General features: G+C 44.9%; 1 protein-coding gene across 1 annotated transcript in view; it reads right to left on the minus strand.

Annotated features, from left to right (window-relative positions):
* Positions 1–691: 691 nt before the first annotated feature.
* LOC125447301 (alpha-N-acetylgalactosaminidase) overlaps positions 692–20345 on the minus strand; it is a 31226-nt gene continuing 11572 nt past the window's right edge. The window contains exons 3-9 of the mRNA XM_048521610.2: positions 19181–19355; positions 16378–16555; positions 13538–13632; positions 12053–12214; positions 9644–9841; positions 5672–5815; positions 692–3946 (exon numbers count right to left, since the gene is read on the minus strand). Of these exons, the coding sequence (XP_048377567.1) occupies positions 3782–3946; positions 5672–5815; positions 9644–9841; positions 12053–12214; positions 13538–13632; positions 16378–16555; positions 19181–19355 (1117 nt within the window). The 3' untranslated portion in view covers positions 692–3781. The remainder of the gene's footprint in view (positions 3947–5671; positions 5816–9643; positions 9842–12052; positions 12215–13537; positions 13633–16377; positions 16556–19180; positions 19356–20345) is intronic.

Genomic DNA, 20345 nt, shown 5'->3' on the forward strand with positions numbered 1-20345 from the left:
ATCAAAATCAGGAGATACGAAGAGCTGTGCCCTCACCCCTGGCCTGTTTATGTGCTACATAGAACCCTACGATGGGTGCATTAAAAGGGTTCAGTCACAAAGAGTGGTGACTACTCCAGGTAGCTAAGCCACTTGGTTCAAAGCCTCCTTTACATGGGCAGTGTCGCTGTCCTCAGCTCAGATGTACTATCGCTGTGCAGACTCGTGAGCATCTGAGACCAATTCAAACTGACCTTTGGAGTCAAGAGTGAGATCAGGTGTTCTTTGGGAACTGGGCCAATCAATCCTTTATCCCATTCACTGTCAGGACAGATTATCAGTAGCTTTTGGGAATGGAGGGCTAGGCGTGCATCAAAAACTGAGCAAAGTGTATAACCAAATTGAAACACGTGGCAGCGATGTTGGCTCTTCACCACAGCAAAGAGCCTGATATCGGGTGTTCTCAATACTGCAGGTATGGCTCACATCCCACTCTTGTACCAGATGCTTCTAATCAATAGTTCAGCCATGTCGGTATTGCTGGAGCAGGTGGGATTTGAAGCCAGATCTCCCAGCCCTGAGACAGGGACACTACTGGCACTACCCCACTCCTGTACCACGAACATCACAAAATCCCTGACAGAATATGTAACAATGAGGTTTCAAACTCAATGTCAATGTTTATTTGAGCTTTTGAAAAAAAATACAATGGAAGCATGTAATTTAGTACAAAAATCAAAGTAGAAGCAATTTATTTCAGAATTGTTAATTCAGTTTACAACTAATAGGACACATACAAAACATTTTAAAATGAAAGAAAACAATTCTATAGACCATAAGACATTGGCCCAGAAATTTGACTATTCAGCCCATCGAGTCTGCTCCACCATTCAATCATGGCTGTTAAGTTCCTCAACCCCATTCTCTCACTTTCTCCTCATAACCCTTGATAATCAAGAACCCATCTATCTCAGTATTAAATGTACTCAATGACCTGGCCTCCACAGCCTTCTGTGGCAGTGAATTCCATAGATTCACCACTGTGGCTGAAGAAGTTTCTCCTTATCTCCGTTCTAAAAGATCTTCCCTTTACTCTAAGGCTGTGCCCTCGGGTCCTAGACTCTCCGACCAATGGAAGCATCTTCCCAACATCCAGTCTGCCCAGACCATTCTGTATTCTGCAAGTTTCAATTAGATCCCCCCTTATCCTTCTAAACTTCAATGAGTACAGTCCCAGAGCCCTCATATGTTAAGTTTCTCATTCCTGGGATCATTCTCATGAAACTCCTTTGAACCTGCTCCGGGGCCAGTATATTCTTCCTGAGATATTGGGCCTAAAACTGCACACAATACTCCCAATGTGGCCTGACCAGAGCCTTATAAAGCCCCAGTAGTATATCCCTGCTTCTGCATTCAAGTCCTCTCAAAGTAAATGCCAAGGTTGCACTGGCCTTCCTGACTACTGACTCAACTTGCAACTTCACCCTGAGAGAATCCTGGACTAGATCTCCCAAGTCTCTTTGCACTTCAGACTTCTGAATTTTCTTCCCATCTGGAAAATCCTGCTTCCCTTTCAGTGAGTAATCCCCCTTCCTCAGCACTTTCTTATCCTCAATATAGCGAGGGTAAGGAGTGATTTGATTGAAGTTTTCAGGATGTTAAGAGGAGCTGACAGAGTAAATAGAGACTAACCATATCTGCTTGTTCAGGAGTAAAGGAAGAGGAGATAGACCTTTGTTATGGATCTGACCAAATCGCCACAAAATATATTAAGAGGATAGCCTGAACCCTAACTTTTTCTTATTTTATAGGTAACTACCAGGCATCATCCAGATGTAATTCTAACAGCAGGAAGAAAACCCCAGCTTCCATATTCATCTCAAGAGCCCAGCGATTGCTACTGAAAAACTAAAACTAAACATTCAGGCTCTGGGGGAGTTTGATCCCACCCATTCAGGCTGCCTTCAGGAGTGAAGACAGGAAAATATGTTCGCGTATAACTGGGGGTCGGTGGGGGGGAGGTGGGAGGTTGCTGAAGTTTCAGATTCCCCTCTAAATGGATCTGGACTGATCTTCAATAGCTTACAGACACTTTGTATCACCAGTGTATTAAACTATCCAAGGTACATTACAGAGGCTGGGGGTCTAATCAAACTAGACACCTGGTTAAAAGAAAGGAGGAGACCCCAAAACCTCGATCAAAGACCCTAGTTTCAAGGAGGGTCTGAATGAAGTAGAGCAATTGAGAGGTTTAGGGATAGAATTCCAGGACTGGACAGCTGAAGGAATGGCTCCAGCGCTGGGGTGCAGGGAGAAGAGGCCTTTGAGGTATAAGGAGAGGCTGGATAGGCTGGGACTTTTCTCACTAGAGCACAGGAGATTGAGAAGTGACATTGTAGAGCTTTCTAAAATCATGAGGGCATAAATAAGACGAACAGCAGGTGCCTTTTCCCTAGGGTGGGGGATTTCAAGACTGGGGGGGTATTTTTAAGGTGAGAGGAGAGAGATTTAGAAAAAAATGGGGGCAAATTTTTTTATGCACAGAGCGGTTAATGTGTGGAATGAACTTCCAGACGAACAGACGGGCTTGGATACAATTCTGTTTACAAGGCATTAGATCAGTACACGCGTAAGAAATGTTTGGAGGGATACGGGCCAAGGGGAGGCAGGTGGGACTAGTTTAGTTTGGGATTATGGTCGACATGGACTGATTGGACCGAAGGGTCTGTTCCCATGTTTTGAGGCTAGAATTGGAGGAGCACAGGAATCTGGAATGCTGGAGGGTGTTAGAGGTTGGGATCATGGAGGGACTTGAAGTAGAAAATGGATATTTTAAATTCAAGGTGTTGCCAGGCCAAGAGCCAACATAGGTCAAGGAGCAAAGGGGTGACAGGCAAGTAACAGACAGGACTTGGTGCAAGCTAGGATGCAGGCAGTGAAGTTTTGGAAGGGCTGCAATGTGTAGGGTAAGTGATAAGAGACCAGCAGGAGTATGTTTGAATAATTAAATCTAGGGATAACAGAAGCTTGAATCAGAGTGCCAGTGGCTGTGAGAAGGGGCAAAATTATGGAAGTGGAAACAGATGATCTTTGTCACTTCCGTAAATACTAACTATCCCATTCCGTCTCTTCCCTGCACCTGTCCAAGTTGCCCTCAGTTTCAACAACTTCATCCTACCAATCCCAAGAGAGCAGTTGTTCCCTACTCCCTCCCATGGCTGGAAGCAGACTCTGAGGCAAAAAAAACAGCCTCCACTGCTGACATCCTGCCAAAGGTTTAAACATGGCTAGCGGCTCTCGGCAGGATTCAGTGCTGACATCCTGCCGAAGGTTTAAACATGGCTAGCGGCTCTCGGCAGGATTCAGTGCTGACATCCTGCCGAAGGTTTAAACATGGCTAGCGGCTCTCGGCAGGATTCAGTGACGACATCCTGCCGAAGGTTTAAACATGGCTAGCGGCTCTCGGCAGGATTCAGTGACTAAACGTGGTCAAACAGACCCTGCTGCTCTGACCCAGGAACAAGAGTTGGGCACATGTGACAACAACAGAGCAACCAGCTGCTGGTTTAATCCATCAAACGCTGGACATTCCCACCACCCACACAACATTGTAAATTAAGTTGGGTGTAAAAGTATAAAATAAAGCCCACAAAACCCTGAAAAGAGCAGGCATTGGGAATACCTTTCTTGCTTGGTGCACAACTGAGCTTTCGATTTGAGAATAAAACAGACATTCATAGCGTCAACATGCCTGAGAGGAATAAAAAGTTTATAGTAGTTGCCATGGGTGACAAAGACCTCTTCACAGTTTCAAGAGGCCGGATTCTGGCCTATTCTCCCATTTCTGTATTAACTGTTTCACAGGATACACGAACAGCATCACGACTCCACTGGGATTAATGGTGACAGTGAACTCGGTGTCGACTTCGAGCCTGTGCAGGACCCATCCCGAATATACATCCTGCATCTACATCCAGAAAAAACAAAAGGACCAAGTCAGGGCACCTGAGAAGTAGTACTCATTCTCAAACTGGGCAATGAACTTAAAACTGACCACAGAGTTCTGGTCAGGCAAAGAATGTTTTACAAATAGAATGAGAGAGTAAATCATACGTTGGAATCAGCTCAGCAAAGATGCAATTGGCTAATTCTTAAGATGAGGGTATTACCTTATGGGGAAAGGTTGGGCCTCTAATGGCTGGGATTTAGAAGAATGAAAGGTGTTCTTATTGAAATAAGATCCTGGAGGTGCACATTGAGAGGATGGGGCTCCCTTCTGGGACAGACTAAGTCTAGGGGATACAATTTAAAAAGAAGGGAGCTCCCATTTAAGACAGAGATGAAGAGAATATTTTTCACTCAGGGTACTATGATTTTATGGAACTCGCTTCCCCAGACAGCAGTCAATGGGCAAATCTATGTATCTATACATGCAACCATTGTCCTTCAGTTTGTACTTACAGCCTAAATTTCCATGTCTGCAATTGTTAATTGAAGCAGCAAATGTATTTGTAATGACAGAATCCAGCCAGTGAGAGCACTACAGGGGGCTGGGCTTAATTAGCATCCATTATAAATATGGAAATGAGCAGCATAGGCCTGGGAGGATAATGGGGCTAAGACAGGGACTTGTGGAAGTGACATGGCTGTGTTTGGCAGAGTGGGGAGACAATTCCGCGGTTTCCTTGTTACCCGAAGAAAAGATGCTCCCAGAGGGGAGTTACAGATACAGATTCTCCAAATGCAACTTTGCAAGGTCTCACAGTACCTCAATTTCATCAAATCTACGGCACGCTATCATTCAGAGCTAGTAATCTCTGCCAGTGTTCAGGTTCCTGTTCCATTCATCACAGCCTATCAGTATGTTTCTATTCCCTACTCCTTCCTTTGCTCATATAACTTCCCATTAAATTTATCTGTACTGTTTGCACCAATCCCTTCCTGTGGGGGGAGAGAAGTGTCCCACATTTGAACCATGTTCTGGGTAAAGAAGTTTCTCCTGAATTACGGAGAATTTCCTCTCTGCATCTACCCAGCTGTCAAATCCGATAATAGAACCATAGAATCCCTACAGTGCTGGTGGAGGCCATTCGGTCCACCAAGTCTGCAGCGACCCTCTGAAGAGCATTCCATGCAGGCTCCATAACTCTGCATTCATCATAACTAATCCACCAAGCCTACACATTTTTGGACTTTGGGAGGGAACTACAGCACCAGGTAGAAACCCATGCAGAAATGCGGAGAAAATGCAAACTCCACGGAAACAGTGGCCTGAGGCTGGAATCAAACCTGGGTCCCTGGTGCTGTGAGGCAGCAGTGCAAATCACTGAGCTACTGTGCCGCCATTCATAATGTTAAAACAAGTTCTCAGGTCTGATTTTACCTGGGAATACAGCCTCAGCCTGTTCAAATGTCCCTGAGAATTGAATAGAATAGAATCCTACAGTGTGGGAACAGGCCATTGGGCCCAACTATTCACACTGACCTTCTAAAGATCATTCCCACCCAGACCCAATGCCTTACCTTATCCCTGTAACCCTGCATTTCCCATGACTAACCTACACATCAGTGAAACACTATCAGCAATTTAGCATGGCCAATGCATTGACCTCTCCACTCTGGCATTACCCTTGTGAAGCTGTTTTGCTTCGGTAATATCCTGATCAAACCACAAAAGGCAATCCATACTCACTGAGAAGAGCGGAGGGGTGGTAATGTTGAGCTGGCTGAGAGACGTTGTGTAGTGGTAAGGCATGTCAGTGCGCTGACTGAAGAAAGCTAGTGCCATGGTTGATGATGAGAGTTCTCGCAACCAGACTTCTATATTGTTCTTACCCTGGGGTGAAGAAGGGGAAGAGGAAAAATAATAGCTGTTGAAAACAGATTGGCCACAACCTGCTGCAAAAAAGTGGCATGTTAACCATTACCAATGTGAAAATTGGGCAAAAATTAAGAGAGTCATGATTCAAATTCTGAGAATGTGCTAGTTGATTTACATTGCAAGATCAGCATCTCACTCTCAGCCTCATCACACTTGTTGTATCTGTGCATTTATTAATTTCATGTTAAATCTGTTTTCTAACAGTCTAAATACCTTTTAACAACATGGACATGATTAATGATTGCTCGTCAGCCTCTCTGGCCTAGAAAGTTATCCGTTTCAAACATTAATTTTCATTCCTTCAGATAATCAATTGTTGTTGGAGATTTTTTAGTGACAGCACATTCCTTATGCATTTAAGATGCCTTTATTCCATTATTTAATGGTATATTCTGTATGGTTTGTGTACTGTAATTAATTAATAACCAATAATTATCAAATCTGGATTATTGCTTGCACTCCTCGAATGTTAGTTTTCACCTGGGCTGATTAAAAACATTTGATATTTTTGCTGAAGGGAGAAAGGGCAGGAGGCTACAATTGAAAAATCATCAAATAGGTAATAGTATAGGTCTGAGTCATGCTAACTTAATACCTCAAAAAGATACTAGCATGTTAAAGCAGGATACTCCTTTGGCAAATACTGAATGAGGAAAACAACGTGTGCAGAAAGATGCCAATGTCATCCACTAGGGTTGTGAATAAAGCTTTAAGCCAAATAGTGGAGGCTGGATTCAGTTGCCTTGAAAGTTATGGAAAAATTTAAATGGTAGCGAGGGCTCAGCAGGGGTTATTAAAGAGTCCAGAAGAAGTAATAGGATAGAGTATGGAAAGAGTTAGGAATCTAATTTCAGTTAGAGCAGGCAACTCTGAGAAGGGGTCAGTTAGTGCAGGCCTGAGGGTGTTGTACATACACACACTGTATGAAACAAGGTAAATAAGCTTGTAGCGCCAGGTTGAAATTGGTGGCTACACGGCTGGAAGGTGATCAGGGCTAGGAATTAAATATCCAAGGATACATGTCCTATCAATAGGACAGGCAAATGGGCAGAGGGGCATAGTTGCCTTGTTAGTAAGAAATGGAATTAAACCAACAGGAAGAAGTGATAATCGAGCCTGAGGCGAAGAATCTGCATGGGTAGAGTTGAGGAACAGCAAAAGGGAAATAGCCCCTGAAGGGAGTTGTGTACAAGCCTCCTAGCAGTAGTCGGGATGTAGAAAAAAAACTCACACGAGGATTAAAAAAGGCATGTAAGAAAGGCACTATGACAATAATCTTCAACATACAGGTAGACTGGAAAAATCAGGTTTCTTCAGCAGATCTGAAGAAAAGGAATTTGTGGAAGAAACTTACGTTGGAGCTCACTAGGGAACAGACAATTCTCGATTTGGTGATGTGTAATGAGGCAGACTTGATTAAGGAGCTTGAGTGAGAGAGCCCTTCCTAAGGGGCGGTGACCATAGTATGATAAGCTTCAGAGTGAATTCTGAGAGGGAGAAACTTGAATCAGATATGACTGAATTACAACTGAGTAAAGGTAACTGAAAAGACAAAGACAGAACTGGCCAGAGTTGATTGAAAAGTCAGACTAGCAGGAAGACAATGCAGCAGCAATTCTAGGGGTAACTCGAGGATCAACAGAAGTTCATCCCAAGGAAGAACTATTTTCTAAATGTGGAAAGGCTTCAGAAATCTGAAGCAGTAAGGGACTTTGGAGTCCTAGTTCAGGATTGTCTTAAAACTTAACATGCGGGTTCAGTTGTCAGTTAGGAAGTCAAATACAATGTTAATATTCAAGAGTACTGGAATACAACAGCAGAGATGTACTGCTGAAGCTATATCAGGGTCTGGTCAGACCACATATGGAAATTTGTGAACAGTTTTAGTCTCTGTATCTAAGGAAGGAGGCACTGACGTTGGAGGGGGTCCAGAGCAGGTTTACAGGAAAGATCCCAGGGGTGATGGGCTTGTTATATGAGGAGCAACTGAGGACTCTGGATCCATACATGATGGAGTTTGGAAGAATGATGGAGGCGGGATCTCATTGACACTTACAGAATACCGAGGGGTCCAAATAGATTGGACGCAGAGAAGACATTTCCACTAGTAGGAGAAACTAGGACCTGAGGGGACAGCCTCAGGGTGAAGGGACAAGCCTTTAGAACGGAAATGAACAGCATTTCCTTCGGCCAGAGGGACATAAATCTGTGGAACTCATTGCCACAGACGGCTGTGCAGGCCAAATCATTGAGTGTATTTAAGACAGAAAGAGGTTCTTGATTTGTAAGGAGATCAAGGGATACAGGGAGAAGGCAGGGTTAAGAAACATATCAGCCATGTTTGAATTGGTGGAGCAGACTCAATGGGCTGAATGGTATAAATTGTGCTCCTTTATCTTATAAACATCTTCAAGACTGCACCTGGAGATACAGCAATTTAAAATGTCAGATTTTACATTCTTTTTCTTTTCTGACCTATTCTCTTTCTTACACTTTCTTTATTTCTCTTCTTGCATCTCAGCAATAACTGCAGTGTGTTTTTATCAGTCCTGGATGAAAAATCAGATGTTTTCCAGCTTCGACCAGTGATTAGTAATCAATCTATGACGGCGTACAAACTGTACACAGAATATGCCATTAAAAAGCAAGATAAGGATTGCATTAGGAAGTGTAGCTCCAACGTTACCAAAAATTTCCAACAACTATCTGAAGAAATGAGATTGAACAGTTTAAATGCATGTGCTAATTTGTCTCTATCTTCCTCAGTTCTTTCCCTGTTTAGTTATTAGTTTACTGCTTAAGGAGATATGCCATTGATTTCAAATGTCCTTTCACCCTTACTATTCTGCGATCAATTCACATTCCCAGCACAAAACATTTTAGCTGGCAGTAACAAGCCTTAAATAATGGCACAAATGTGAAATGCCCCCCTCCCGAAAGATCCAGCTAACTGGGTCACTGATTTCTGAACCACAGCCAACTGCTGATCCCCTTGTTCCACAACTCTGTCACATCAGCTCCCCCATTCTCATGGAGCATCCAACCATGGTTGACCAAGAATGTGCCCGTGGCCCTAGTAGGAGCCAATATCCCATCTGGGCTGTGAACTCCATTGTTACTGGTAACCAGTAAGAGATGGTACATGCTCATCCACACATGCCAATTCTAACATCTCTTAACTTGACCCAACTTAGAATAATGAACTCATCAGAGATGAAAATGACAATGGGACATTTCAGTCCACTGGGCTTAAAGATGACGACCATAATCCCAAACTAAACTAGCCCTACCTGCCTGCGCTTGGCCTATATCCCTCCAAATCTTTCCTTTTCATGTACTTATCCAAATGTCTATTAAATGTTGTAACTCTACCTGCATCCACCACTTTCTCTGGAAGTTCATTCCACATGCAAACCACTCTATTAAAAAAAAAATTGCCCTCATGTCTTTTTTAAATCACTCTTCTCTCACCCTAAAAATATGCCACCTAGTCATGAAATCCCCCAACCTAAGGAAAAAAGGCACCTACTGTTAACCTATCTATACCCCTCATGACTGTATAAACCTCTAAGGTCACCTCTCAACCTCCTCCGCTCCAGTGAAAGAAGTTCCAGCCTTTCTCTATAACTCACACTTTCCATACCTGGCAACATCCTGGCAAATCTCTTCTGAACCCTCACTAGCTTCACTCATTCCTTCAATCTCATCACGTACTTTGGTGATGGGCCCAATCTACCTCAAAGCCCAGCATCTCCTTGCTGTTCCATCCTTCCTGTCGCTCACCTTCAGAAGCATACAGCCCTGCATTCCCAGTGGATCCTGGTTGATCCTGATCAGCAGCTTGTTCTGTAAGATGGACGATGCCTTCAAGGAGATAGCCCGCAGGTCATTAGACATAAAGAGGGGAGCAGCTAGAATGGCCCAGAGAGCCATCTGTGACTTAGACTGCTCGTAACTCAGGCCGAAGTTCCCGATAATTAACTAGAGGAAAAGAAACATCAAAAAGGAGCATGAGGGATAGAGATAGTACACCACTGTGACTAACTATACGACAAATATAACCTTTCCAAAAAAATCCCTTTAACTGAGTAAACTGTACCAAGGCACTTTGCAGTAATGTAACCAAATATAATTTCAAGACATGACAATATCAAGGCAAGGGAGTACTCAATGAATGGCAGGACTCTAGTCTAGTGATTGTAACACAGTCAGCTGGGTGGACCTCATAGATTAGGAGTTCCCTGATTGGGGCTGTTAATATGGTGCAATCAGGGAGCCCTGGCTGACAGATATAAGCAGCTATGAAGACAACCTGGATAAGCTTGGGTTATTTCCTTTGGAGCAGAGAAGGTTGAGTGGGGTCCTGAGGTATATAAGATTACAAGGGGCATGGATAAGGTGGATAGAAAGCAATTGTTTCCCTTAGTTGAAGGATCAATAACAAGGGGGCACACTTTCAAGGTGAAAGGAAGGAGGTTGAGAGGGGATATGAGGAAACATGTTTCACCTAGAGGGGTAGGGGACAGGAATGCACTGCCTGGGAGGGGGAGCTGAGGCAGGAAACCTTAAAACCTTTAAAAGGTACTTGGACGAGCACTTGAAATATCATAACATTCAAGGCTATGTGTGAGGAAATGAGACTAATGTAGCAATTAGTACATTTTTGGGTGAACAGTTTCTATGGGCGGAAAGGCCTCTTTATACTGTATGATTCTATGAATTTGACAGTGATACTCGATCAAGTAATATCGATCTTAGGGTCATCTGAAAGAGGAAAGGCAGGTAGAAAATTGGAGACATTTAGGGAGATTTAGGGGCCTGGATAGTTGCAGACATAGGCATTAGCTACATTCCCCTGAATTTGATTTTCCTCCAGGGTCCGTGCACGGCAGTGGTTTCCAGAACCAGAAGTTAATATGTCAGCTCACCAAGTGCCACACAAGAATCCTTTGATCAGCTATGTGAACACTGAGCACCACTGATGGAGAGATGGGAACTGGGGATGTGCAAGAGGCCAAAACTGGAGGATTGCAGAGCTCGATGGGGTCCCAGAAATTTGAAAACGAGGGTGAGATTTTGAAGCACTGTGGTTTCAGAAGTCAATGCCAGTGAGCAAGCAGAGGGGTGATACAGGTGAAATCGGACCCAGTACTAGTCAGGGGAGGGCAGCAGAGGCATGGATATGCTGATCCTGCAGAGGGTTAGAGGCTGGCTACATCGGAATAACCGAGCGTGGAGGGTCCAGAGTTTACCGCAGCTGGTGAACTGGGAAAGGTACAGTATAGGGTGATGTTAAGGAGATGGAAATAGGTGACGCCAGTGATGGAGAGTGTACAGGGCTTAAGACCTAGCTAGCTCAATTAGGATGTCAAGATTACAAACAATCTGGTTCAGTTTCAGACAATGGCACATGAGAAGGATAGAATCGATAACACGAACCATGGAGAAAGACACCAATATGATACCATGCCAACAGATTAGCAGAAATTACAAGGGGGTTTTCAACCACAAGGCTGCGTTGCCTGTCATTGGCCCCTTCCCCTTCCTTCTTCCTGTCAGAGGGATTGGCAGCTTTTGTCTCTTGTGACATTGCAAAGTTCGGAAACAATGAGTAATTTGGAAGTACTGTCACAACTGGAATATGTCTAATTTATGGACACAGCAAGATCGCACAGACTGCAATGAGAATATAACCAGAAAATCTGATTTACCAGTGTTTATCAAGGAATAAAATCATGCAGGAAGAACTTCCCTGCTCACCTGTGAGTAATACTGAGGATCCTTTACATACAACACTTGAGGGTAAAAGTCCTCAGTTTAACATCACATTCAAAAAGCAGCTCTTCTGGCAGTGTGGCACTGGGACTGTTAGTCCAGAACAGAGGCTCAAGTCTGTGGAGTGGAACTTCAAAGTACAACCTTTTGAATGGAAGTTGACATTTAAATGAAAGTGGACACCGTAGATATAAGATATAATAAAAATATACAAGAACTTTCAAAATGGCTGGGGGGGAGCAATGAGCAATGATCTTACTGAATGACAGAGCGGGCTTGGAGGCCTGAATGACCTACTTCTGCTCCTAATTTGTACAAGTGCCGACAGCAAGGACTACTCCAATGAACATGTGTGTCCGAAAGTCTCCCATTGAGTGGCAGAGCAGCGTGTGAACTAAGGAAAATAAGGCAGGGTACCATGTCTGGGTCGTTCCACTTTCCTGGGCCAGCGGCTGGCTGCAGCACATCCTGGTGGCTCGAGTACCAGTTAATGATGCCACGAACACTCTCCCATGAGTCGTCAATATCAGCATAGTTCCTCCACAGATTGCAGATCTCCCCCAGCAACGTATAGTTAACCTGCAAACAGCCAAAGGGACATAAAGACAATGCTCATGAATGGAGGAAGCCGAGAGATGAGGGCATGCAGTTGGGGAGGAGTGAGCAGGGACGAGTAAGAGACAGAGAACATGACGGGAGGATGCAAACTGGTAAGACAGTAAGCGTGAAAATGAAGTGCATTTTTATAGCATCTTCACAACCTCAAGATACCCCAAAGTACTTCATTAAGGTGGAGTACAGGCCTTTAGCTCAAAGGCCCGAAATGCAACAGAGAAGAGGTTCTGCTTCAATTGTAAAAACAAACTTTAGTTAAATACCATTGGCATCATCCGGGGGAGTATAATCTAGTAACACTTTGCAAGAGACGCAGGTAAATTGTACCATGGCTCCAATACTTAAACTATGAGGGTTGATTACATTAACTTAGACTGATTATGGTTTAAAGTTAAAAGACATAATGGTGATACAATCAAGGTGTTTAAGATGATTAAAGGACTTGACTGAGAGAAAGAATAACCCAAGTATGAGTCAGGGGCTATTGCAGGGTTGAATTCAGGAAGCACTTTTCCCTCACAAATGTTGCTGGATATCAGGAAGTTTCTCTCCCTAAAGCAGAGTGATGCCAGTGCTCACCTGGAGATTTCAAAACTGGGATAGATAGATTCTTGCTGGGTAAGGGTAATGGATCAAAAGCAGGTGAACAGAGTTGAGGAGAGGACGAGTCAACACTGTGAATGGCTCCTGCTGGGATAGCTGTTTGATAATGTCCAATTTCAGCTGGTCTTCTAACTTTCCATCCAAGCTGTGAAGCTTTCATTCACAAGCATTTCCTCATCACTTCACCCTTCAAGTTATTTGTGTTTCTGATACCTACACCTTTCAGAGGCTGGGATCTGGCAGAATTCCTCCAAACATGCTGCAGAACTTCCAGTTTTCGCTTTCTCCTCACCCAGTAATGTTGCCCTCAATATCAATGTCAGAAGAGAGTAATGAGATTGACAAGATTCTGGCTGCCAACGAGAAATTAGCAACCAGAGACAACATGGCAAGTATCTACGGAATCCAGGAGATATCCCCCTTCGGTAAAGTTGTCACAGTCCCAGAGGATTACTCATGTCTCTCATCACAGAAAGACAACTCCGGTGGTTTAACCAGAGGGTCACCACACCTCAGGCAAAGAATGAGGTTGAGAAGGTTGGACCTTCACGGTAACTGGTTGGGAAATTGAAAACTGCATGTCACTCTGTATCATAAATCAGCCATCCAGCCAAATGAACAAGCCCACACCACCCCCACCCATCCATTAGAAAGTGAGGCAGATACTGTGTTCTTCAGCCTTACTTGAGGGGGCAGACCTCCTTCATAAGCTGGCCAGCTACAGGAGAAGGCTATTGGACGGCCTGTGGCATTTAGTGCCTTTGACATCAATGGATACCCTGTTCAGAAAAGAAATGACAAATGATTACACTTAAAAATCTATCCACCTGCAGCTTTGATTAGCACAGATCTAACCAGAAAACAAGTGAAGATCCGAACAGAGTCTGCTTCCACTCCTCCTCACTGCCACAGCCCCCTACTCTACCAATTCTCCTCCTCAACCCGGACACAAAATCACCAGTTGTCCCGTCCTCTCAGTTCACCGGCATTGCTAGACAAGTTAATTAGCTCGCAGTTTCTGCTCCAATGGCCAGTGCGAATGAAGTTTTGGCCTGGAGAAGATTGAGCTTTAATACGATACGTACAATGCCACCTGCAGTTGAATAGCTTATCACTCCTTAAACATAAGAGAAAATGCCCCGAGTCACTTCTCAGGATTGTGACCAGCTCCAAAAAGATATTGATCCAAAGAAAGAGAAGTTGGAAGCGGATGACCAAAGCCTTGATTATAGACGTGAGTTTGTGGAGGGTCCAGTGGGTGTTGGGAGTGAGAGACTGGCTTTAAAAATGGAATTTTGGATTGAGGAGTGACTGGGAGAATGAGAGGTGACCATGAAAGCATATCCTAGCAAGACAGCCACTTTTTTTGGAGAACAATCAAGGAAATTCATAATATATATGCCAGGAATCAACCAAGTAGAATCATAGAATCCCCACAGTGTGGAAACAGGCCACTGAGCCCAAAACATCCACACCAGCCCTCTGAAGAGCATCCCACCCGGATCCATCCCACCACCTTTCCCGGTAACCCTGCATTTCCCATGGCTAACACACCTAATCGACACATCCCTGAATACTATGGGTAATTTGGCATGGCCAATCCACGCAGCCTGCACATCTTTAGGCTGTGGAAGGAAGCTGGAGCACCTGGTGGACACCCACACAGACACGGGGAGAATGTGCAAACTCCACACAGACAGTCACCCCCAGGTGGAAGTGAACCAGATTCCTAGCGCTGTGAGGCAACAGTGCTAACCACTGAGCCACCGTGAATGGTCACTATGGTGTGCCACAATCTTGGTCACATTTTTACATCAACAGTTAACATTCAAAGTGCCTATGTAAACATTTTGGATTGAAATTCTATGTAAACAAGGCAATTACAAGCTGTGGCCACTAGGGATCATTTCTTCCACCAGCCATTGTTTTATTTTGAGAAAGGGCATTTCTTCTGAGTTCTGTATCGACTTATATTTACAGCCTGCATTTCAGAATGCCCCAAAATGCCTTACATCTATTGAAACAGCCTGTCATTTTGAAGGGCTGGCACTGTCATTATGTATGCTCACAGAAAGTTCCCACAAACAGCAATGAAAAAATGACCACACGACTTGTGTTTTCTTTAGGTTGTTGATTGAAAAATAAACATCACCTCAGCTTCTAGAAGGAAGTTCCCTGCTCTTGTTCCAAAATACTGCCATGGGAGACAGAGCCTTGGTATCTCATCTGAAAGATGACACTCTGATACAGTAACGCTCTAAGGACTACATGTGGAAACACAGTTCCAGTCACTACAGCAGAGGCTTGAACCCATGATCTCAGGGGCAAAGGCTCCTGATGGACATTTCTGCATTTTGGTAAAACAAAGAAGGGCAGGACTTATACAAGTAATGATAGGGTCCTGGATGGTGTTGTAGAACAGAGAAGGGTTCAGGTTCATAATTCTTTGAAATTCACATTACAGGTAGACTGGGTGACTACGAAAGCAACCACTGCCCAGACCTTTGAGTATAGGAGTTGGGGCGTCATGTTCAGGTTGTACTGTATGTTGGTAAGGCCTCTTCTACAGTACTGTGTGCAGTTCTAGACACCCCGCTATAGGAAGATATTATTAAATTGGAGAGGGTTCAGAAAAGATTTATCAGGATTTTGCCAGGAATGGAGGGTTTGAGTTATAAAAATAGGCTGGAGAGGCTGAAACTTTTTTCACTAAAGCATTGGAGGTTGAGGGGTGACCTTATAGAGATTTATAAAATCATGAGCGGCACATAGAAGGTGAACGGCAAGGGTATTTTTCCTAGGGTAGGAGAGTTTAAAACTATTTCTAAGGTGAGAGGAAAAAATTTTAAAAAGGACATGAGGGGCAACTTTTTGTATTACAGAGCGTGGTTCATGTGCGGAATGAACTTCCAGAGGAAGTAGTGGTTGCAAATACAGTTACAACAATTAAAACATTTAGATAAGAACATGAATAGAAAAGGTTTAGAAGGATACGCGCCAAACTCAGGCAAGTGAGACTAGTTTAGTTTGGGATGGAAGGGTCTGTTTCTGTGCTATATGACTCTATGAAACACTGCTCCTGGGATTGAGTATACAGATCAGGCCGTGATTATCTCGCATTAATATACAATAATGATGCTGTAAATAAGGACAGACTTCTGCAATGACAGGAATGGTAGTAATCAGATGGCACAGGAAAACAATAAACCTCCAGCATTGGTCAGTTAGAAGACGAGAATAAACTTTATACAGGGAGCTGTGATGATCTGGAAGGTGCTGCCTGAATGGGTGATGGAAGCAGAATAAACAATAACTTTCAAAACAGAATATTTCAAATGAAAACATTCACAGAACTACTGGGAAAGTAGTTGGATTGCACCACTAAGCTGCTAGTACAACCACAATGGGCTGAATGGCCTCCTCCTGTGCTGTAGCATTCTCAGATTCTATGAATTCTGCAGAGGTTCCCCAATCCCAATGAGCCACGTGGGACAGTGCTTGGGGTAAGTCACTCCAGTTCTCACCCAGAGCCTTGGTAGAGGAGTTGGAGTAGCAGCCATCCAGCTTCAGCATGTCCACTCCCCAAGAAGCAAAGGTGCGAGCATCCAGCTCGATCTGGTCCAGTGTGGTGCCCGGATAGCCACCACAGGTGTAGGTGCCCAGATCTCCATAAATACCAAGCTTCAAGCCTTTTGCATGGACCTGTCAAAAAAGACAGAAACATTTTGTTTGTTGTTTTGCTGGTTAAGGGTTTTGAAGAATTACCAAATCGAGGTGTGTCAATTGAGCTCTGATACAGAACAGTCGCAACTCACTTCAGCAGGTCCAAAGGCCTCCTCCAGCTCGGAGGTTTACTGGCAAACATCTTGGATTCCAGCTATGATAGGAACTGCAGGTGCTGGAGAACCTGAGATACCAAGATGTACAGCTGGATGAACACAGCAGGCCCAGCAGCATCAGAGGAGCAGGAAGGGTGACGTTTCGGGCCTAGACCCTTCTTTCTGACATCAGCCTTCCTGCTCCTCTGATGCTGCTTGGCCTGCTGTGTTCATCCAGCTCTACAGCTTGTTGTCTTGGATTCCTGCTGTTGCCTTAAACAAAAGGCAGGCAAATTCTCTGAAGAAAATGGAGGCTGGAATCCTCTCCCCTCCCCGACAGCCCCAAAACTGTTTTGTCTTGGAGGCTTGCGTTCAACAGTAAGAGAGAAAATGGCTGTCAGCCCATCTATGTGGCTTGGGCCTGAGAGGTGAAGGGTTAATAAAGAGGCAAGAGCAGACGTGATCAGCAGCACCCAGTGAAGGCACGAGGCACATCTGTGCTGGCATTCTGCAAGAACAACGCGCCTAGTTAGGGTGGCACAATGGTTAGCATTCCCGCCTCGCAGCATCAAGGACCCGGGTTCGATTCCAGCCTCGGGTTACTGCCTGTGAGGAGTTTGCATGTTCTCCCTGCGTCTGTGTGGGTTTGCTCTGGTTTCCTCCCACAGTCCAAAGATATGCAGGTTAGGTGGATTGGCCATGTGAAATTGCCCACAGTGCTCAGGGAGGTGCAGATGAGGGGTTGGGTCTCGGTGGAATGCTCTGAGGTTCGGTGGGAATTTGTTGGGCCGAAGGGCCTGTTTCCACACAGCAGGGATTCTATGGTGTATTTCCACTTCCCTGTCCTTTTTCTGCAGCTTTGCAATTTTGGTTCTCTTCAGATAATTATTCAGTTCTATTTAAAAAGCCTGATTAAACGTGTCTCTGCTATAATCTCATGCATTCCAGGTCCTGATCCCGCTGTGCAAAATAATTCCTTTCCTCCAACCTTTCTTTATTTTACCATTTATTTTAAATTGGTATCCTCGAGTTCTTGATCCTTCTATCAATCTGGACAATTTCTCCTTAATGACTCTGACCCCTCATATCTTCAGGACTTTTATCAAGTCATTTTCCAAACAACAGCAAACCGTTTGTTGCCAATCTATCCACATAATTATAGTCCCTTGTGGTTGGAATCATTCTCAATAATTTTCTCTGCACCCTCTCAAAAGCCTTCACCATCCCAAATTATACTGCCTTCTAATATTTTGTCCTGACAGACACACACTATGTGAGGACGGACTGCTGAAGGGAGTTGAATGGACCGTTCTTGTTCCTTCCTTGTGTTGGAATGCAAGTGTTGGAAGGTGGCAGGACAAATTTATTAAGCTGTTAAAAAAAAAAATTTTTTTTGGCTTTGGAAACAGGTTTCCATTACAAAAGCAAGGTGAGATGGGGAGAGGTGGGAGGAAATTCACGTAGCGCATAAAGAGTGGCTGGTGGCAATTACATCATGTGGATGTTGCAGGTTCTGCATATTTATAAACCAGGGAGTAAAGTCAAACAGAACTTACCTCGGCCTCACAGCTGCAGAGATAGATCGAGACTGGTGCGGACTGGATTCCTGGGCAAAGCACCACCACTTTCTCAGTTCCACAGCTATTAAGCCCCTTAAGTGATTGATTAATAGCCCCTTAAGAAGCAAAAACTCACCACCTCCCCACCAGATGAGAAAGGTGCCTACAGACTGGGGTCCAACTTAACTAACTGGGGACAATCAGGGGCACAGACAACAGGCAAGTGGTAGCCTCTGAAAACCGGCCTCCAAACACCACCCTGCCCTGCTCTATGACCTCAATGCTGTGAGAAAAACATAAGAATCCAGATTAGGCCATTCAGCCCCTTGGGCCTGCTCTGCCATTTAACACAATCATGGCCGATCTCACCTCCACCTCAACTCCACTTTCTTGCCCACTCTCCGTACCTCTTCAACCCATTACTCAGTAAAAATCTATCCACTTCCTCCTTAAATTTATTCAATGTCCCAGCATCCACCACACTCAGGGGGAGCAAATTCCATAGTTAGATGAGAAAACTGACACATCTCATCACAGGAATCCCCTGGCTGTAGGTCTCAAGTAGCAGATTTTAGGAAACGGAAGCTGTGACCTGTGGGGATGGTTGTGGTAGTCACCATCTAATATGGTCACCACACCAGACTCCCACAACCACTTACACAGAAAAAGGAGCGCCTCACCCTCTCGACGAACAACTGCAGAACAAATATGCTTCTCTTTCAGTAGAAGTTCCTGAATGATCCACTGCAGAACAATATTGAGACCACAATCAGTTTCCACCCAATTCTGACTCATTCAACGTTCAGGTCAGCTGCAAATCCAATGGTTATATTCACACTTCTCCTCTCCCCTGGGTGGGGTGAGGTTAGACTGGACAGTCAGGATGAAGATGAGAGGAAGAAAGAGAGAGTTGAGGGGCTGGGATAGGAGAAGGATAAATCTAGACTCACATATTCAGCCAAAGCTTTAATTCCACTGGGGAATCTGACGGGATCAGCCACCAGCCGTCCCTCTGAGTCTCTCCTCTTTGCTGCCCAACAATCGTCAATGTTCACATACTGATATCCAAGTTCCTTCCAACCATCTTCTGCCAACCGATCAGCCATGTCCATAAACAGACGCTCACTGTGTGCAAATATGGGCAAAAAGGTCAACAAGTTAGATTCCTTGCCCACTGGTCCCAGTGCAGGCCGCTGATAGATAGGCCCAACTCCAGACCCCAGATCCTAGCCCAGGATCCAGGTCCAGGTCCAAATTTCAGCACAGGGTCTAGGCCTACAAGACAACAACCTGTCTCCCCACAGACACCTAGCCAGATCTATCAAGTCTTCTGTCGAAGTTAGATTCATCACAGTGGGCATCATTTCACCTCAAACTCTGAAGGTCATTGTAGAAACCAGAATGCCTAATCCATGCTGACTGTACGATGGCTACAGTGTGAGAGTGAGAGTGTGTCTGTGTCTGTGTGTGTTTCTGTGTCTGTGTGTCGGGGGGGGGGGGGCGACCCCGTACCCCAGTGACTGTGTGTGACCCTGTACCCCAGTGATAGTCAGTGTGTGTGTGTGTGTGTGTGTGTGCGCGCGTGACCCCGTACTCCAGTGACAGTCAGAATGTGTGTGTGCGACCCCATACACAAGTGACAGTCAGTGTGTGTGTGTGTGTGACCCCGTACTCCAGTGACAGTGAGTATATGTGTGTGTGTGTGTGTGTGTGTGTGACCCCGTACTCCAGTGACAGTCAGTGTGTGGGTGTGCGGGACCCCGTACCCCAGTGACAGTCAGTGTGTGTGTGAGTGTGAGTGTGAGTGAGAGAGACCGCGTACCCCAGCGTCAGTCAGTGTGAGTGTGAGTGTTGAGTGTGAGTGTGTGGGGGACCCCATACCCCAGTGACAGTCAGAGTGTGTGTGTGTGTGTGTGTGTGTGTGTGTGTGTGTGTGTGTGTGTGTGTGAGAGAGAGAGAGAGACCCCGTACCCCAGTGACAGTCAGTGTGTGTGTCTGGGGGGGGGGGGGCCGTACCTCAGTGACAGTCAGAGTGTGTGTGTGTGTGTGTGTGTGTGTGGGGGGGGGGGGGACGACCCTGTACCCCAGTGATAGTCAGTGTGTGTGTGTGTGTGT

The sequence above is a fragment of the Stegostoma tigrinum genome, chromosome 38, assembly GCF_030684315.1.
Source record: "Stegostoma tigrinum isolate sSteTig4 chromosome 38, sSteTig4.hap1, whole genome shotgun sequence".
Taxonomy (NCBI): domain Eukaryota; kingdom Metazoa; phylum Chordata; class Chondrichthyes; order Orectolobiformes; family Stegostomatidae; genus Stegostoma; species Stegostoma tigrinum.